The sequence below is a fragment of the Clytia hemisphaerica genome, unplaced genomic scaffold, assembly GCF_902728285.1.
Source record: "Clytia hemisphaerica strain Z4C2 unplaced genomic scaffold, Clytia hemisphaerica genome assembly, whole genome shotgun sequence".
Taxonomy (NCBI): Eukaryota; Metazoa; Cnidaria; class Hydrozoa; order Leptothecata; family Clytiidae; genus Clytia; species Clytia hemisphaerica.
Window position 1 is genome coordinate 455,140 of NW_027103956.1, and position 18,633 is coordinate 473,772.

The 18,633-nt window shown below is 38.7% G+C and overlaps 2 protein-coding genes across 2 annotated transcripts in view; both read left to right on the top strand.

The window, feature by feature from the left end:
• The window catches only part of LOC136810150 (nuclear anchorage protein 1-like), a 58,109-nt gene extending 39,573 nt beyond the window's left edge, over positions 1-18,536 (top strand). Inside the window, exons 15-23 of the mRNA XM_067066724.1 lie at positions 519-665; positions 881-1,360; positions 1,539-2,053; positions 2,262-10,079; positions 10,464-15,172; positions 15,579-15,673; positions 15,956-16,013; positions 16,171-16,281; positions 17,918-18,536. Coding sequence (XP_066922825.1) covers positions 519-665; positions 881-1,360; positions 1,539-2,053; positions 2,262-10,079; positions 10,464-13,010 — 11,507 coding nt within the window. The 3' untranslated portion in view covers positions 13,011-15,172; positions 15,579-15,673; positions 15,956-16,013; positions 16,171-16,281; positions 17,918-18,536. The remainder of the gene's footprint in view (positions 1-518; positions 666-880; positions 1,361-1,538; positions 2,054-2,261; positions 10,080-10,463; positions 15,173-15,578; positions 15,674-15,955; positions 16,014-16,170; positions 16,282-17,917) is intronic.
• On the top strand, positions 13,146-17,995 carry LOC136810172 (interaptin-like). The gene is made up of 6 exons (XM_067066743.1): positions 13,146-13,151; positions 13,226-15,172; positions 15,579-15,673; positions 15,956-16,013; positions 16,171-16,281; positions 17,918-17,995. The coding sequence occupies exons 1-6, from the start codon at positions 13,146-13,148 to the stop codon at positions 17,993-17,995; spliced, it is 2,295 nt and encodes a 764-aa protein (XP_066922844.1).
• Positions 18,537-18,633: the final 97 nt, after the last annotated feature.

The following is an 18,633-nucleotide window of genomic DNA, read 5'->3' on the forward strand; positions in this document are numbered from 1 at the left end:
CTAGTTTTTTCTGATTTTTTGCAGAAAGATGCGTATTCGCAATGCTCAAAACATGGCCGAGTTCGATTTTTGAGAAAAATTTTTGTCCGGTTGAAAATTCCGGAAATTGCCGTTTTTGCAGATTTTCATCGGACTTTTTCCTTATATATCTATGTTTTTCACACAAAAACATTATTGATAACAATGCTCACCATCAAGCATGATTCAATTGTCAATAAAACTGATTTTTGCGACCAGAACTTTCTATATATTTTTTCCCTACAACCCTTCCCTCTCCCCCTACCATCAATCAATGATGAATTTCTTGCGTTATGCATTTTCGCTAAACGCTATGTCTTCTGACTGATTTTTTTTCATTTTTCTCCTTGCATTGCTATCTAACTTTCATCATCAGGTAGGTCCATTCAGCATCTAGCTTGTTTTTTATTCAAAATGCCCTATTAGAGATCAACCTTCTTCTGAAAGTTGTGTGCTATCATGATAAAATTCTTCACTCTATCTTCTTTTTCGTATAATAGCTGAACTTGATGACATGAGAACAATGATGAATTCCAAAGAAGAAGCGATGAAATCACTGTTGGAGAAAAACACGACTTCAGAAAATGATCTGCATGAAGTAAACCAAGTGCTCAATCAAGTTCAATCTCAGCTAACTGAAAGAGAAGGTCAGTTATGGGTTACTTTCTCTTAGCAATTTTTTTGGTTTGTCAGTGGCTTGAGATTTTTTTGGAGTTCACTTCGCTTGTGTTTTCAGTGCTCTTGCCATGACGCTTGTTCTTCGTTTCGTTCTTGTTCTTCGTTTGGCAACCCTTTGCCATTACATGCAAGAGAATTACGAATTAGATATTTATTTTTGATATGCTTGCTTATTTTTCTTCAGCTGAACTTGATGACATGAGAACGATGATGAATTCCAAAGAAGAAGCAATGAAATCACTGTTGGAGAAAAACACGACTTCAGAAAACGATTTTCAGGCATTGAATGAAAGTTTCACTGATGTTCAATCCAAACTGGTTGAGAAAGAAGAACAAACAAGTATCGTGACTGAAAATTTACGCTCTAAAGAAGAATCGGTGAAAAGCCTTTTGGAACAGTTAGAAGGACAACAGAAAGTCAACAATCTTTTCAAAACCAAAGTCAAAGAAATGAAAGATTCTATCACGGAGAAAGATAACGAGTTAAAGAAGTCGCAAGATGAGTTGACAACTCGACAATCGCAACTCGATGAAATGGAGAAGAAGATGAGTGAGATGCAACAAGATGTTGAAAGTAAAATGAAGGTGGAAAATGAACTTCGTGGTGAATTAGAGGAGAAAAATGAACAACTTGAAGTGCTGAAGAAATCAATCGCTGAACAAGGTATGGGAAAATCTTTCTCAATAAAGGATATAGGTGCTGAATGTCAAAATGAATGTATTGTTTGATTAAAAGCTCGAGTTTCTTGAAATGAAAATTTTTATTTGAATTGAAATTTAACCCTTCTCGAATCTGGATATCCTGCTTTTCATTGAATAATATTTCCATCTTTTTTCACTAGGGGATGTTGTTGAACGTCTGAAAGCCGAAATCACCAACACTGAACTCTCTTACCAAAACGATCTCCAAGAATCTGAAGAAATTTACAACGACCTTCAAAGTCAATTCGAAAACGCTTCTGCTGCTGAAGCTTCTTTACAACAACTTTTAGATGGCAAACAAAAAGAATACGAAACCTCTCTACAACAACTTAATGAAAATATCGCTGATAAAGATGAGGAGATATCAAATTTGAAAGAAAACCTTCAATCGAAAGAAGAAGCTGTTCGTGTTCTTTATGAGAAAATGCAGACAGGGGCGGATCAGAAAGAGCAATTTGACGTCATCGTCGCCGAGAAAGAACGTGAAATTGATTCACTCAGCCAAACCATCAAAGATCAAGAGGAAAAACATGAATTGTTGCAAGGAAAATGTGCTGATTCAGCGAATGAGATCGAGGCTTTGAAATCGAAGGAAAAAGATTTGCTGGCGCAAAATGAAAATCTTCAGAAATCACTTAACAAGAAAGAAGAAGAGGTGAATATTTTGTTGTTGTTTTTCTGATTCTCTTCCTATGTACCTCGTTTTCGCTAAAAGTATCGACGTAATTTTTGTAATGGCAACGATTGCTTTAAGAAAGTTATCTTTCACCAATACGTAATATTGATATTATTGAAGTGATTCATTTTTATGATGGGACGAAAGGGGCTTGGTAATGATAACGCTTCTTTTCATTTTACTACAGGTGGATGTATTGAAGGAGAGTTTCAACGCTTCTATCAACGAAAAAGAAGAAGAAGATGAAAACCTCCGACGAAATTTGAAATCCAAAGAAGAAGCAGTTCAAACGCTTTTAGCGAACCTCGAAGATGTCAAACGTCAGCTGAGCGAACGTGATGAAGCCTTCAACAACAATGACACTGAGCTGAAAAATGCACAAGAGCAACTGAGTGCTACTAAACAACAGTTAATGGAACAAGCGCATGAACGTGAACAATTATCCGCTAATGTTGACGAATTGATGACAGTCCGAAGTCAATTAGAAGACGCACTCACAGAGAAGACATCTATTATCGAGAAGAAGAATGAAGAAGCGAATATGCTGAAGGAGAGTTTCAATGCAAGTCTGATGGAACGCGAGGAAGACGGTCAAAATGTGAAAGAGAATCTTCGCTCAAAAGAAGAAGCTATCAAGACTTTGTATGTTGAAATGCGAGCATTGAAGGAGAAGGAGGATGCTTGGGCGAAGGAAAAAGAAGAGCTGAAGAAACAACTTCATGCGCAAGTTGAGGCTAATGAGATGTTAAAGAAAACGAGTGCGGACGTCGAGGATGTCCATGCTGAGCATGTGCAAACACAACGCGTTTGGAAAGAACAAGAAGAGAAATATTTAACACAAACACGATCTCTAGAAGATGAAATCTCGAAAAAGAATCAACAAATTAACGAACTGGAATCACAATCTCGTGGTCACTTGAACCAACAAAACGAAGCATTGGAAACCTTACGAAAGGAGAAAGACAGTTTGGCCACGATGGTTCGAGACAAGGAAGACTCGGTTAACCAACTGACTAGTACCGTGGACTCGTTGTCGAAAGAGTTAGACAACAAAAGGAAAGAAGCTGAACAAATGTCACAACAAGTCGATAAAGTCAAACAGAAAGCGAGAGATATTGTTCAAGCAAAATCAGAAGAGACTAAACAAGCGACGGAAAGAAACCGTGAACTTGAAGAGAAGAATTTGGCTTTACAACAACAGTTGATGGAAGTAAGCCAAGAACACGAACAGAAGCAAATCGAAGTTGAACATTCACAACAGAGTGCTATACAAGAATCCTCACAACAAGCTCAACGACATATTGACGAATTGAACGGGAAATTAAAAACTCGCAGCGAAGAAGTCGTACAAATCAAGGAAATGCTACAGAACTCTATGAACCAATTACAAAAGACGCAATCAGAGTTGGTCGAACAACAACACGTGGTTCAAAATGTAACCAGTGATCTAAACGAAAAGACGAAACATGCTGATATGCTGAGTCAGCAATTATTAGAGCAAGATCAAACGCTTGAAGAAGTAAGCCGCGAGAAGGAAGACTTAGAAAAGACTTCAGTTGATAACACCAATATTATCGAACAATTACGTCGAGAACTCGGTCATAAAGAAGAACAGCTAATGAGCTTGACTTCCATCAGCCAAGAAAATACATCGTTAGTGAACCAATTGAACTCGTTCCAAGAGAAAGAGACAGAATATTGTGGCGAAATTGCGCGTCTCAATTCGCAGTTACGAGAGTTATCGGCCAGTAACGACCAGATTGGTGAATACGAGAAAGTTATGAATTCAAAGAGCGAAGAGTTAAGACAAGTCATTGAAGTGCTTGGCAAGAAGGATGAGAAATTAATGGCGAACCAAGAACTGATTGATGAAATGAATGGTCAGTTGGATGAAGTACGAAAACTGGTCAACACCAAGGAAGAAGAAACAGAATCTTTGTTGAAGAAACTGGAAACGTCTAGCAACGATTATAAGACCATGAAAGAGAAGACAGCCAGGATTGTCAAGAAGTCTCAAGCCATGAAGAAAGTGATCAATGAGCACGAAGCGGAGATTGAGAAGCTTCGAAAGCAAGTGGAAGAAAGTGCTGGCAAAGATGACGGTTTCGAAGAATTGTACCGAACCTCTCAAGAGGAGAACCAAGAGAAAGATACGCTCATCAACAATCTTCGCAATCAGTTAGATGACGGTAACAAGGAAAAAGACCAAGAAAGAGATGCTTTGAAACAGGAGCAAGAAAGACTCCTTTCTGAATTAGAAGCTCAAAATAACAAAATCTCAGAACAACAAGCAGCTATATTGAGTGAATCTGAAGCTCTGGACAAAGTCAATTCAAAAATGGAAGATCTGCAAACACATTTCGAACATTTGCAAACGGAGCGTGATCAACAAAATGAAAGAGAGGAATCTCTACTCCAAGACAACCAGAATCTTCAAGAACTACTTGAAAGCAAGGTGGACGAGATCAAAGATTTACAAGATCAAATTGTTGAACTGAAGGATCGATTGTTGGAATCGAAAGATTCATCACCGATGCGACAGTTGATTGAAGAGAAGATAGAAGCGCCAGTTAACGTCTCCATGGCAGCAAGTGCACCATCTGAAGCCTCAACCACTGCCACGTTACAAGATCTGGAATGGGATCCAACCATTCCTTCAGAATACCAACAACAATCTACTAAAGATGAGGATGTCGACCCAGAACGTCCTGTGGTTGAAGAAGAAATCACTTGCCAAGTCGATCAAGTTGATTATGCACCACCACCAGTACCTTCAGTGCAAACATCTGCATCTGTAGTTACGCTGGAGGACTTGCAATTCAAAGATCAACAGATAGATGAACTGAGAAATCTTGTTCAAACGCAAGCGGAGAATCTGCAGAGGTATCAAGAGCAAAATGCATCGAACGCAGCTTCTGATGAAGAATTAAAGATGAAAGATGAACAAATATCTGGGCTAAAAGACCTCATACAAACTCAAGCTGAGAACCTTCAACAGCAAGAGGAAAACCTATCAGATAAAGACTCACAGATTGCAAATAAAAGCGAGACGCTTTTGAAGGCTAAGAAGAAACTAGCCTTGATGAAGAAAGCGGAGATTCAACTCAGCAGGGAAATGGACGCCATGAAAAAGAGCAACGAAAAACAACAAAGTGATTTTGATGAGTTGACAACAAAGTTAGATGAGGTTTCGCGTAAAAATCAAGATTTGAGTAACTTGGTCGCCCTCTTAGCTGAGGAAAATGATGATATTGATGATATAGGAGCGCTGATGGAAACCGTCAAGAAATTGAAATCATCACCACGTGCTCCTGAAACTCCTACCCAAGATCACAACTCCATGGTTGAACTACTGGCTGAAGCGAACAAGAGCCTGCAAGAGAAATTCTCACAACTGCAAGATCAAAACAAGAGGAAGATTGCTGAATATGAAATGCTGTCCGAAGATATGGAATACTTGGTTGGTGAAAAGGCTAAACAAGACGATGAAGTCAAGAACTTGAAAGAAGAACTTGAACGGCTACAGTCTAGTCAAACATTAGATTCTGATCTTTTGGATAAAAAGATGGTGGAGATGCGAGAAGAATTTGAAGTGGAGAAAGAAAAAGAGATGAATGTGCTGAAACTTGCTCGGGAAGAATACGAACAGGTCAAGAAGAAAGCCATCGATGAAAACAAGAAACTGGTCAACGAAAAATTCGAAGAGGAACGATTAAAATTACAAGAACTCATGGAACAAGAGAGGCTTGACTACCAACAAACTTGTCAAGCCTCCTTCCAAGAACAAATCACAGCTCTCCAATCACAAATGCAAGCATCAGCACTTCGTGAACAAGAAATAGACCGTGCTCGTCAAGAGGAAAGTCTCTTAAGACAACAAGCTACACAACAGGTCGCCATGCTGTCTGAAGAACTTCAACTCAATCAAAACAGGCTTCAACAATCATCTCTTCAACGACAAGACTCAGACAATGAGACTATTCACAAGTTACAACATCAACTCAAAGCAGCGCTCGCTGCACAGGAAGAAGCAGAGGAGGCAAAAGAATGTGAACGTTTACTCAAACAGCAATACATAAACGAAGCTGAAAGTCTGCGAAATGAGTTGGACACTTCAATACAAACTGACGGTACTGAAAAAGATGAGTTGCTTGCCAAAATGGAAGAAATGAAGAAACACAAGGATATGATCATCAAGAAACTGAAAGTGAAAGTGAAGCAAGAAATCGCAGAAAAAGAGAAAGCTAACCAATCGCTATCTGAGGCTTTGGAAACGTCAGCCCTGATAAACTCAACGCAAGAGAAATGCGATGAACTGGAGAAAGCTTTGGACGAAAAGAATGAAGAATTGTATCGAACCATGAATGAAAGTAGTCGAGTCATTGACGAAAAAGATGACGTTATCACTTCTCTCAAAGATGAAAATGTCATACTCAAAGACACATTGAATCCATTGATGAGCAAGGCTGATCTAGTGATCAATGAGAACCACGATCTCAAACAACAATTGCAGACCACACAAGACGAGATGGCCCACCTGAAAGAGAATGCCACTATCAAAGAACACGAACTGAATGATATCGTTGAACAAGAGAGAAACCTCAGAGATGAATACAACACCAAAATGGAAAAGTTCAGAACGTTGTTCGAGGAGAAAGAAAACACCATCAAATCGCTTAAAGATGAAGTACAGTGGATGCAATCACAAGTTGACGAACTCGCACCAAAGAACGAGCAACTCAATAACACGATGGAAGAGCTTGGCCACCTCAAAGAGAGTCTCCAAGATGAATTGAAGGTCAAACAATCGATGGAGCAACAATTACAGAATGCTGAAAAGAACGTTTATGATCGAGATGAAATGATCAATTCTTTGAACACGCATTGCTCTCAAATGGAAGAACAACTCAAGTCATTATTGTCTGGCAAAGATGATACAGAACTTGCTTTATCACAACTTTCTGAACAAAAAGAAATCAACAATCAACTCAAAGAGGAAATTCAACACCTTAGGGAGACATTAGAGACCAGAGAATCACAGTTTGAAAATACAAAGAATGTTTTGGTTGCCAAGGAAACTGAAGTTGAAGAGCTGCAAGGAAATATCCAAACACTTGAAGTGGAAGTCGAACAACTCCGAGCTTCATCTGGTAAACATTCTTCGTTCGAAGAGCAATTACTTTCTAAAGACCGCCAACTAGAGAACGCAAACAGCTTGCTAACAGAGAGAGAAGCACAACTTGAAAGTTTACAAAATTCTCTTGATGTCGCACATGATCTTGAGAGGACTCTCGAAGAACGCGAATCAGAACTGGAAACCAGTCGACAATCATTAGCTGAAATGGAGATCCTGTCACATGAGAATGACACGTTGAAACAACAAGTTAAAGATCTCGTTGAAGCATTAGAGAAAGCCAGCAAAGACAAAGATCTCAACGAAACGTACGAGAAAGAAAAGAGTGAACAACTCGAAGAGAAGTCGGAACAACTCGAAGAAATGACTAAACAACTCGAGAAATCTGAAACAGAACGGCGTAGAATCGATACTGAATATGGTGCTTACGCCCAACAAATGGAAGAGCAGAAACAACGTAACGAAGAGACCATCCAAGTTTTACAAGATCAAATCCGTGATTTGGAGGGCGCGCTGAGTGATGAACGCACTCGAGGAGATGTCTCTTTGAACGATTCAACACGAACCATCGAAGAACTTCAGCAATTGAAATTCATGCTTCAAGGACAAGAAAAAGACAAGGAAATTCTGGAAAAAGAGAACGTCGATTTGAAATCTCGAATGGAACAATTGAAGAATCAATTCGAGTCTTCGAAGCTTGCCTTACCTTCAAACACTTCTACGCCGTTAATGAGTGCACATCCACCACCAATGAATCTTAGTGAACGCGTTGAGACCGATAGACCCGTTCGAACCGCTATCTTTGCGCCTGACGATACTTTTGAAAAACCAATCCAAGCATCTTCCATTGATGATTTAGGATCTGCTTCCACTTGGGAAGAATCTGGTTGGGAAGACGAAAATGTGTTACCAGAGTCTGAACAACCTGTATCTTCGGCTGCCGTGAATGTCGATGCACTTAATGAAGAATTGACCGGCTTGAGATCACAATTGAATGATTTGCAACATGAGAAAGAAACACTGAAGGAACACAAAGATACAGTGATCAATAAACTGAAAGCCAAACTTCGTACAACTATGAATGAACGTAATCAACTCAAAGCAGAATCTACTTCTGCAAGTCAACAACCAGATTTGAATGCAGACCTTGATCGTCTTTCAGAACAGTTAGCTAGTGTTTCGTCGGAAAGGGACGCTTTCAAAGTCAAATTAGATGCTGCATCTCAAGATTCCAACGAATTGAACGCTGTTAAGGAAGAAATGGAAGGATTGAAAACGAGGAAAGATGAAGTTATCACCAAGCTGAAGTTGAAACTGAAACAAACCATGCGTTTAAAGGAGAATCTACAAGCTGAAGTTGAGAGAGTTTCCAATGAGAAAGATGTGGTTTTCAACGAGTTCTCCGATAAAATGCAACAACAAAATCAAGAGAATCAAGAGCTTCAAACACAAGTTAACAACCAAACTGAGCGTGTTGAAAGTCTTGTTAAATCGTTAGACGAGAAAACATCAGAAGTTGAAGGCTTGCAGACGAAGTGTGTTTCTTTGGAAAAGGAAAATGAGCGCTTGACTGAAGAGTGTGAATCAATCACAGATGAATTAACTGAGAAATTCGAATGGGATATGACTGGTGTACAACGCAAAAATGATGAATTAGAAAGAAAATTGAAATCGTTAGAAGACAGCAAGGAAGAATGGGACGAGGTTCGACAAACGTTGGAAGAAGCTTTACAAATCAAAGATGAAGCTGTCACCAAATTGAAAGAACAACAAGATAACATACACCGAGAAAACGCTAGACTAAATGCGCAATTACAATCTAGCAGTCAACAGACACAGGCTGATGAGAACCAGTATTTGGACAAAATTCGAGCTTTAGAAGAACAGTGTAATGAAGAAAAGAAAGCCAAAGAAAATGAGCGAATCAAAACTGCTGAAATCCATACACAACTTGAAGCTGTTGAAATCTTGTTTGGTTTGAGTGACCAGGGTGATTTATCCTTGGTTGAACGTCTAAGTGATTGGAAACAACAGTTGACTGACGAAACCAAAGCTTTGGAGCGTGCTAAAAAAGAAGCAGACTTCGAACGTGGAGACATCAAACGGTCAATTGCTCTCTTAGAAAAAGCACTCGGATTGGAATCAATTCAAGACGACTCACTTGTCTCCAAACTTGATAACCTCAAGAAAGAACTTGCAAATCAAAAAAACCAATCAGATGCTTCCAACACTGATCATGTGGATGGGCTGAATAAAGAAAATGCTGAATTGAAATCTCAAAATGCTGATTTACTCAATAAACTAAAAGATTTGGAAAGCATTCCTAACAACTCCGACGCACTTGAAAATTTATCTCGAGAATCGGATAGTCAAAACAAACAAATTCAACAACTTTCTTCACAACTCCAATCCAAATCCAATGAACTTGATGACATTACGCAACAACTTGCTGATAGATCCAGTGAAAATACTGACCTAACAGAAGAAATTACCGAATTGAAAGAAGAAATCACCGACTTGCGTGAACAATTAGAAGATGTCTTCACATTGCAAAAACACGGTGATCAAAATGATGACGTCATCAGTACGTCAGACCAATTCACCATCGAAGCACTGAACGAATCGACCAAGAAATTCCAAGAGAAACTGACCAAGCAAGGAACAGAGATTGCTGACCTGAAGAGCGTCATCCTAGCCAGTAACAGTCAACTTAGAGAGAAAGACCACACCATCTCTATGAAAGAGGACAGAATATCGCAGCTGGTACAGGATGTGGAGAATTTCAAGAGTAAACTGAACGAAGCGAATGACCACAGCAACAGCGTATCGGCACTTAATGATGAACTTAACAAAGAACGATCAAACGTACAGGTATGAACCATTCATTCACTTTTCATATCTTAATTTCGTTGAATCATTTCTTTGAATAACTTATACTTATAGTTGACTCTCTCTCTTCTTATTCGATCTTCAAGGGACCGATAAGTTTCTTCGAATTATAGAAAGTATTTTTAATTGATTTCCAGTTACCGGGGCCAGTATCTCAGGTCGAATTACAGAAAGATTCGAATAATAAAGGCTCGAATTAGAGAGAGATGACTGTAAATTAAATTTTAATATTCTTACAGACCTATCATTTACAAAAAGTGTTTTCTTTCTTGAAAGGACCAAATTATTTCTTGCTTTATCTTCCACGTTCTGCATTTTCATTTTGTATCTTTCTCATTCATTTCATTTTCTTATTCCATTTTAAAGGATGAATTGTTGAGCTTGCGAAGTGAAAACGCGAATTTGAACAAACAAGTTGAAGTACTTTCTTCCACCACCGATGCCATCAAGTCAGATGAAACGTCGCTCCAGCAAGCTGTCAGTCAGAAGAATAAAGCATTCCTCGAACTTCGTGATAGTTTTGATGACGTCATCTCTCAAAAGGATACTGTTGTCAATACGCTACGTTCGAAATTGGAGCAGCTCAGAACGGATTATCTCGCACAGTCTAAAGACGGGCAAGAAACAAAAACGCAAGAAGTTAGCGATAACAAGACAAGCGAAGAACTAGCTGAAGTTTCACGACAGTTGAATGAAGTCACCACGCAACGTGATTGGTTGAAAGGGGAGCTGGATCGAGTGGTAACAGAGAAAGAAGACCTGAGCGGTGCAATGCGTAAACGTTTTGATAGCATTAGTTCAGGATTACGTGAAGATCTTGAGAATGCGTTCAAAGACCGTGAAGATTACGAAAATGCTTTCGAAATCCATCGATTACAATTGGAACAGAAAGTGAAACATCAGTCAGATGAGCTGTCTGAATTACAACAAACATTGTCCGATAAAGAGAAAGGGATGTCCGAAAAGAACATATTGATCAGTATGCTTGAAGGCCGAGTGGAAAAAGCAGCAGATATCCTCTCCAAAGAGAAATATTACGAGAACCTGGAGCAACGTTTACGTGAATCAGATCAAAGCGTGGCTACTCTCAGTAAAGAAAAAGAGGATCTGGAAACGAAGTTTGATGTGTTCACTCAACAGTTCGAAAACATGAAGGAGGAGTTCGACCTAGCTGAGTCAGAAAAGAATCAATTGAAACTTACCGGTGATAGTAAAGTTGAAGAACTTCAGTTAAAGAAAGCTGAAGAATTCCAAAATTTGAGATCGACGTTTGAAAGCACAATGTCAGAGCGTGATGAGATTATGAGAGAATTGCAAAAGAAGTTGACGAATTATGACCAAGATAAGGCTTCGGAAATGAAGGGACTTGAGGAATCACTGAAGAAAGATTTCCAGAAAACAGAAGGTGATTACCAAGAGAAAGTGTTGAAACTTGAAGAACAATTACATGCTTTATTGACTGAGAAAGAAGAGAAGGTGCAACAAGTCATGTTGACGGCGGAGAAAGATCGCGCTCACCAACTGGAGACTTTACAAGGTGACTTCAATACTCTCCTCAACGCTAAAGATGACAAGATCAAGAATTTGACAGGACGGTGTGAAGATATTCAACTGAATTTGACGAAGAAGGAAGACGAGAATGCTACGCTACAAGAATCTGTTCGTTCGCTCGAGTCCAAGAAGGATGAGCTCTCGTCACAGGTTGGCCAGTTGAAATCGAGGTTACAAGTTGTTGAACGCAGTAAAGAATCGGAGATCGAGCAGGTCATCATTAACAAAGGAAAGGGTTTGAAAGATTTGAGGAATGAATTCGAAACAGTGTTCAATGAGAAGAATCGTATCATTGAAGACATGAGATCAAAGATGAAAGATCTACGTAAAGACGTGTCAAACGCTCATCTTGAGACCAGAGAGAAAGTTGAGACCGCAAGAGAACTTGAACAAATGATGACTGAGATCGAAACGGGCAAGATTGAGATGGAAGCCAAAACATCACTTCTCACTGATACTGTGGATGAATTGAAAAAGGAGCTGACGTCTCTGAAGAAAGAGAAGGGAGACCAGGATAAATATGTGGAACAGTTGATGAACGAGAATTCCACCCTCATGTCGTCTCTCGATCAACAACAATCAGTACCTTACCAAGCTACGCCTCAAGAGAACACTGATGTACTGGCTCATAAAAATGTGTTAGAAAACATCAAGAACATCGTATCCACTGTCCCTGATATGGAAGTTGGTGAATCGATTGTCGACTTGCATGAAAGTGTTCGAAAATTGGTTAAGATGCTTGATGAATCCCGTCAACTTTATGAGACCGTGCCACAATCTACTGAGGATAAGGAGGTCTTGCAGTTAGGTATCAACGCTGATGTACAGACACTGCAACGTCGCTTGGAACAGATGCAACGTGAAGTGGTATCGTTGACTGAATCCAAAGAAAACGCTGAGAGTATTGTTCGGGAACGTTATGAAGATATCCTTGGTAATTTACGTGAAGATATGACGCAAGCACGTCAAGGATACAACGCTCTTCAAGAAGAGAACTTCGCTTTGAAGAACCAACTAGATGTTTTTACCAATGTCGATGCCAAGAGGTTACAATCTTCTCCGATCTCCAAGAATCGTCCACAGTTTGTGAGTGATCTACCACCGTTACCTGTGGTCGCTCCAAAGATCAAGAGTATTCTCCCTGAAGAATTGCAACAAAGCTTCGCAGCTCCACAGGATTCCTTCTTAGAACAATCATTCGATGTTTCACCAATCAAAGATAATGTTCGGTTGGAATTCATGGAGCCTGTTGGATCATCCAGTGCTACTCAAGAATCGGTGGAATCTGACCAGCCATCGGCCGAAGATACAACCAAACCAAAGCTGTTGAGTCATCATCGCATAAGAATGTCGTCAAGTTGAAGAAACTGTGTCGCAAGTACAAAGATAGTTTACATGAAAGTCAAGAAGAAAATGAGAACCTTCAGAAAGAAATTGAGACTTTGAAACACAATTTGCGATCAGCCTCTGATCATACCAGTCAAGAGAAAGTACGTTATGAACGTGAGATTCTCGCACTCCGTGAAGAAGTAGATGGACTTGTTGTCGATAAATCATCACTTGTCGGTCATTTCAAGACGCGCAACGAAGAAGACGCGGCCGATCACCGTCATCAATTGTTCGATCTCCAATCCACGCATCAAAATGAAGTTCAATCGTTGAGTCAACGTGTCGAAGAATCGCTACGTGAGTTGAACAAACGTGACAGTGTGATTCAACAACAATTGAGTGAGAAACAATCTGTAGAAGAAAACCGTGACCAATTAGAGCAACTTCTTCAACAACGCGAGAATGAACTCTCCCAAGCTTCTGAAAACACGCGACACTGGCAGACACAATTCGAAGAACAGAAACAACTGGTCGATGAAAGAGACACGACTATCCATTATTTACACGCTGATGTCGAGAACTTGACCGTCAATAACGAACGTTTACGACAAGAACTCAAACCGAAGGACACCAACACTGTCGAAACTGATAATCCAGAATTTGACGAATTAGTGATCGAAAGCTATCGCAATGATGCTTCACATTATAAGAAGGAGATCATTGGTTTGATGAACGAAAGAGAATCCACCAACACGCAAATCGAAACTCTATCCAAACAAATCGATGATCTGAAAGCACATGCGCAAAACGTCACTCAAGAGAAATTGGCCTCTGAAAACACTATCAAATCACTTCGTGATGACGTGACTGGTTTTGTAGTGGAGAAGGAAAATATCGTCAAGCAATGGCGTGACCGGTTACAAAAATTGGAATCAAACCATCTGTTATCGGAAGAAACTATTCGTACAGAAAATGAAACACTGACGAATGAACTATCCGCCGCTCATAGTGAGATTCATCGTCTTAACGATTTGCTGCAGGACGAACAAGAGCAATCACGACAGTTCGAAGCCAGGGGACAAGCACAAGTGGATTCATTGAGTGCGCTCACTGTTGATCTCAACACGACCGTCAAACAACGTGATGAATCTCAAAAGAAGTTGGAAACCAGTCGTATGGAAGTCGTTGCTCTCAACAAGAGATTGGAAAATAAAACACAAGAATTGAACAGCCTTTCTGACCGATTGAAAGACATCGAAATTACTCTTGTAGACAGCAAAAAGAAGATAGATACACAATCGTTAGAGTTATGGCAAAGCCTTCGAAACGGAGAAACCTTCAAACGAGATGCCGAAACCCTAAAGAAAGAAAAAGAAGAATTAGAAGGACGAATCAGGCGTGAGGTGCAACAAGCTTATGATGATTTGGTGGCTCAAAACTCCAAACTTCGCAACGAAACATTCACGAAAGAGAAGTCGCAACAAGACCTCCGACGAGAGCTTGGCACACTTGTTCGTGAGAAGGATTTCTTACAGACAGCCATGCGAGGACAACTTGCGACTAGTGGTACGTCTTCAACTAACGATACTGAATATTTGCGATTCCAAGTTCAACAATTGCGACGTGAAAAAGACGAGAGCAATGTTCAACAAGACAAGATGAGTGATGAGTTACGATCCAAAATGGAGGTTGTTTCAAAAGAGAAGGATGAAGTCACGTTACGTATGGCAACATTACGCGCAATGTTAGAGCAAGAGGTCAAAGACCATGAAAAGACGAAATTCATGAAAGAACAACTTTCTCAATCACGTGGTGTGTCTCTTGATAAGTTAAAGTTGAGTGTGACCGGAATGAAAGATAATTTACGATCGTTGAAGAACGATATGGATTCCAACATGTCGGGCATTCGTGAAGCTTGCCAAGATTTTGTTTTGAATCTCGCACCGACCATGCTCAACGCCCAACAACAGCAGCAACGACCACAAACACTCAACACGTCTTCAAACGTCCCTCAACAACAACCTGAATCTCAAGAAGTTGACCTACTACAGCTACAACTTGATGATAAGAAGAAAGAATTGAACGATGCATGGGCCACCATTAAAGGTCTTCAAACGTCCAATCGTATCGCTGACTCAAGGCTCAAAGATTTAGTCGAAGTCTTGCAAGAAATCGGATCCATTCAACAAGTTCAGGTAAAATATTACAATGTGCTCGTTGTTTTGTACTATTTCGAAATTCGTTGACTAAGTGTGGCAGTGTCACGTAGCACAACTAATTATTATTCAACTAGCTGACAACTGAGAGGTGTACTCGAAATAGCGAGCACCTCTACTTTCCCTATTTTAACAAACCCTTCGTCGTTACGTTCGTACCTTTTTTGAGAGTGTATTTTCTTTTGGAGTATCAATCAAAATTCTATTATTCAACTAGCTGACAACTGAGAGGTGTACTCGAAATAGCGAGCACCTCTACTTTCCCTATTTTAACAAACCCTTCGTCGTTACGTTCGTACCTTTTTTGAGAGTGTATTTTCTTTTGGAGTATCAATCAAAATTCTATTATTCTTGTGAAGTAATTATTCATTGTTCAAATTTTTAGAAATTACTGCTTCAACGGGAGTCCAGTATTTCCAGCATTCACAAACCGTCACGTAATCTTATCGATGAAACAGAAGTTGATCACCTCAGGAAAAAGTAAGTATACATTTAATGTTTCACCCGAATAATGACAAATTGATAAACCCGCATGGAAAAACTCTCAGATTTCACTTTGTTTGTTATCGCTTGAAAAATTAACGCCATCAAAATATTTAATGGCATAAGACTTTATAGGGAATAATGGATCTTTTTTTACTGCTTCGAATGGTTTCCAGGCTAAATTCGAAGTAAAGGGTGGTGGACTGAATTTGTTGATTATGATATTTTACTCCTGAGAATGTTGGTATGATTTTCACGATTGAATTCTATTTCTTTTAGCTTGGACGATAAGAATGAACTGATCTTGCGAAGTCAGGGGAAAATTAACGTTCTAGAGGTAAGTCAAGAACTTGCGAAACTAAAGATTTCATGAAGTGCAGTGAAATTTCCAAGGTGTATACAGACACCTTGAAATACTCGAAAATACTTGAAAGGGTAGAATAGATTTTCCTTCTCATTGCTTATAATGGATTACTCTTTTTTCCTTGTTCCAGGAGACGATTCGCTCACTACGAGAACAATCAATGTTGAGTGGTGTTGGTGACGTAGATGTGGACACCATTAGCAACGTCTCAAGTCTCCAAGTGTCTATGCATAGTGAACAGGTATGTCTTTCACTGATAAACATACTTTATACCAGTATTAGATTAGATTAGATTTTCCCAACATAGACAATTTTTTGGCCAAAACTTTCCAGTTGGACCACAGACGGGCTGTGACACAGGGTGACCTCAAGGTCGAATGCTTTTCATTCAAAACAATCCCAATCCATCTTGTCACTTACCTACCAAAATGAGGATTTCCTTTAGACCTGGCAGCTTCCCGCATCTCACCTTACCTATTTATGTACCCTCAAAAGCCTGCATTTGAATTTCTGTAGACTCTGTAACCAAGGTTTTGGACCATAAAGCATGGGACCGAGTTCCATTATTTTGTTTTGCTTCCGAGGATAATTTACTAGGTTCGTCGAGTTAATACTCTTATAAATTGATTCTCGAGATGATGTTAAAACCTTAACCTTTTGAATGGTTTTAAATAACATTAATGTTCTTTAGTTTAATCCAAGATCAGATGGGTTAATCAAAATCGGATATCTGTTTGAACTTGTGATTAAAAGTTTTCAACTTATCCTTAGCTTAGAGTCTTTTACACAATAGCTCCAATAAAAAAGGCTGAAAATTTCTAAACCAAACGTGGTTTTCGGAGTGGTTTCTTGTGCTAAATTAATGTCACAACTGATTATGTAACATGTTATCTTGAATGCCAAACATTTTTTGTTTACGAGCTACTAAAGATAAACACATGTTTATCTCGTTAATTGTCATTAGCGAAAATGACTTCATCATTTGAGAGCATTGTTTGTAATCACTATTTAATCGGAGTCTAAACATCTATTTTGATATCAACTCAATGTTTTAGATAAGGAAATAGAAAAAGTAGATTCATTTCAAATAGATCGGGATTAAGAAAGCCTTCATGACATATTGATTTTAATTGCATTTCTATTTTGAAGCTTCTTAAAAAGAGGGGGTCAATTATCATGTCTTTTTGAATGAGCTCGTCACAACCAGGATACAAACACCGACTTGTTTTTATTTCAACTATTTTCACCCACTACCTTTGCTCTCTTTCTCTCCTACTCAAAACAAATATTCTCACTATGTATGTATTTGATAATATCCCACTTTTCGAAATATTTTCCACTCTATTGAAACACTCAATCGACACCATATTATTTCTTGAATTTCAGACACATCGACTGCTCTCGATTCCATAAGAGGAAAAACCTTTTTGCCTTGTACATTATTTTAAGACTTTCTTTAAGTTTTTAAGGGAAACCGTCTCAACTGAAAATAGGAAGGAAATCAGTAATCCCCAGCAAAGAAAGATAAATTGCTTCTCCGTAGATTTGAAAATCATCTCACAATCGAGACAGGGCTGATAAAAATAGATACTCTCGGGTAACTAATAGCCGTCTCCACCCGCTAATCAATTTTTCGAAAATTTTCCACCCAGGACATTCTTATTCCAACCCCCCGCTTATTAATTTTTGAGACTTTTTCCAATCCCCCCGCTTATTCCAAACCCCCCGGCTATTAGGTACCCGAGAGTAGTTACCTTAAGAACAATGTGCTACCGAAGCTAATCTGGTTAATGAACTTTTATTTTGCAATTTCTGTGCCTCTTACTTTCGTCTTCTTTTTCCTGATAGTTAACCCTCAATTTCTTCGTTTTTTGCAGAGTCAGCAATCTGATTTCTTATCAACAGTATCACGTGACTCGTACGAGCCGTCAACGCCCACTATGTCAAGAAATTGACGGAAAACAAACAAAGAATTTTTTTAAAGAATCAAATCCTCTATTTTGACAGAATTTTTTTATTATATTTGTCGTTTTTTTTTTATTTTTAAATTTTTTGTTAGATATTCAACATTTCACTGCATAAACTTGTTATTAGAGTTTAGAATTTTTCTGTTTGGTGCTTTCATTATAATTTGTATTATACTTTTAATAGCAATTTTTTCTAATTTTGACGCATCTTAGACAGTAGTGTTTAACGCACCAAAGTCCCCAAAATAGTTCCTAACAGTATGACAAAAGATTACCTTTTCTACGGGGGAGAAAATGAAGTGTTTTTATTACACTGTATCTTTAAGCTTTGTATAAAAAATCATTAATAATTAGTGGTTTAGGATAAAAATTATATTTTTTACAATTTATTACCTTGGTATTTATCGACGTATACGTGTATTAGAAAATTAAAAATTTATACATTTTCACACTGTTTAATTTTTTTCGGCGTCACAGAAGTGTTAAAATTTGAAAATACTAAGAATTATAATAGGAACTATGAAATGAATTTCAATCTGTTTCAATTCCTTTTTTCTACTTCCCTGTTGCGAAATAGGATAACGACGTGCCTTCTTATTTTGAAAAACCACCAAAATTAAAGCTAA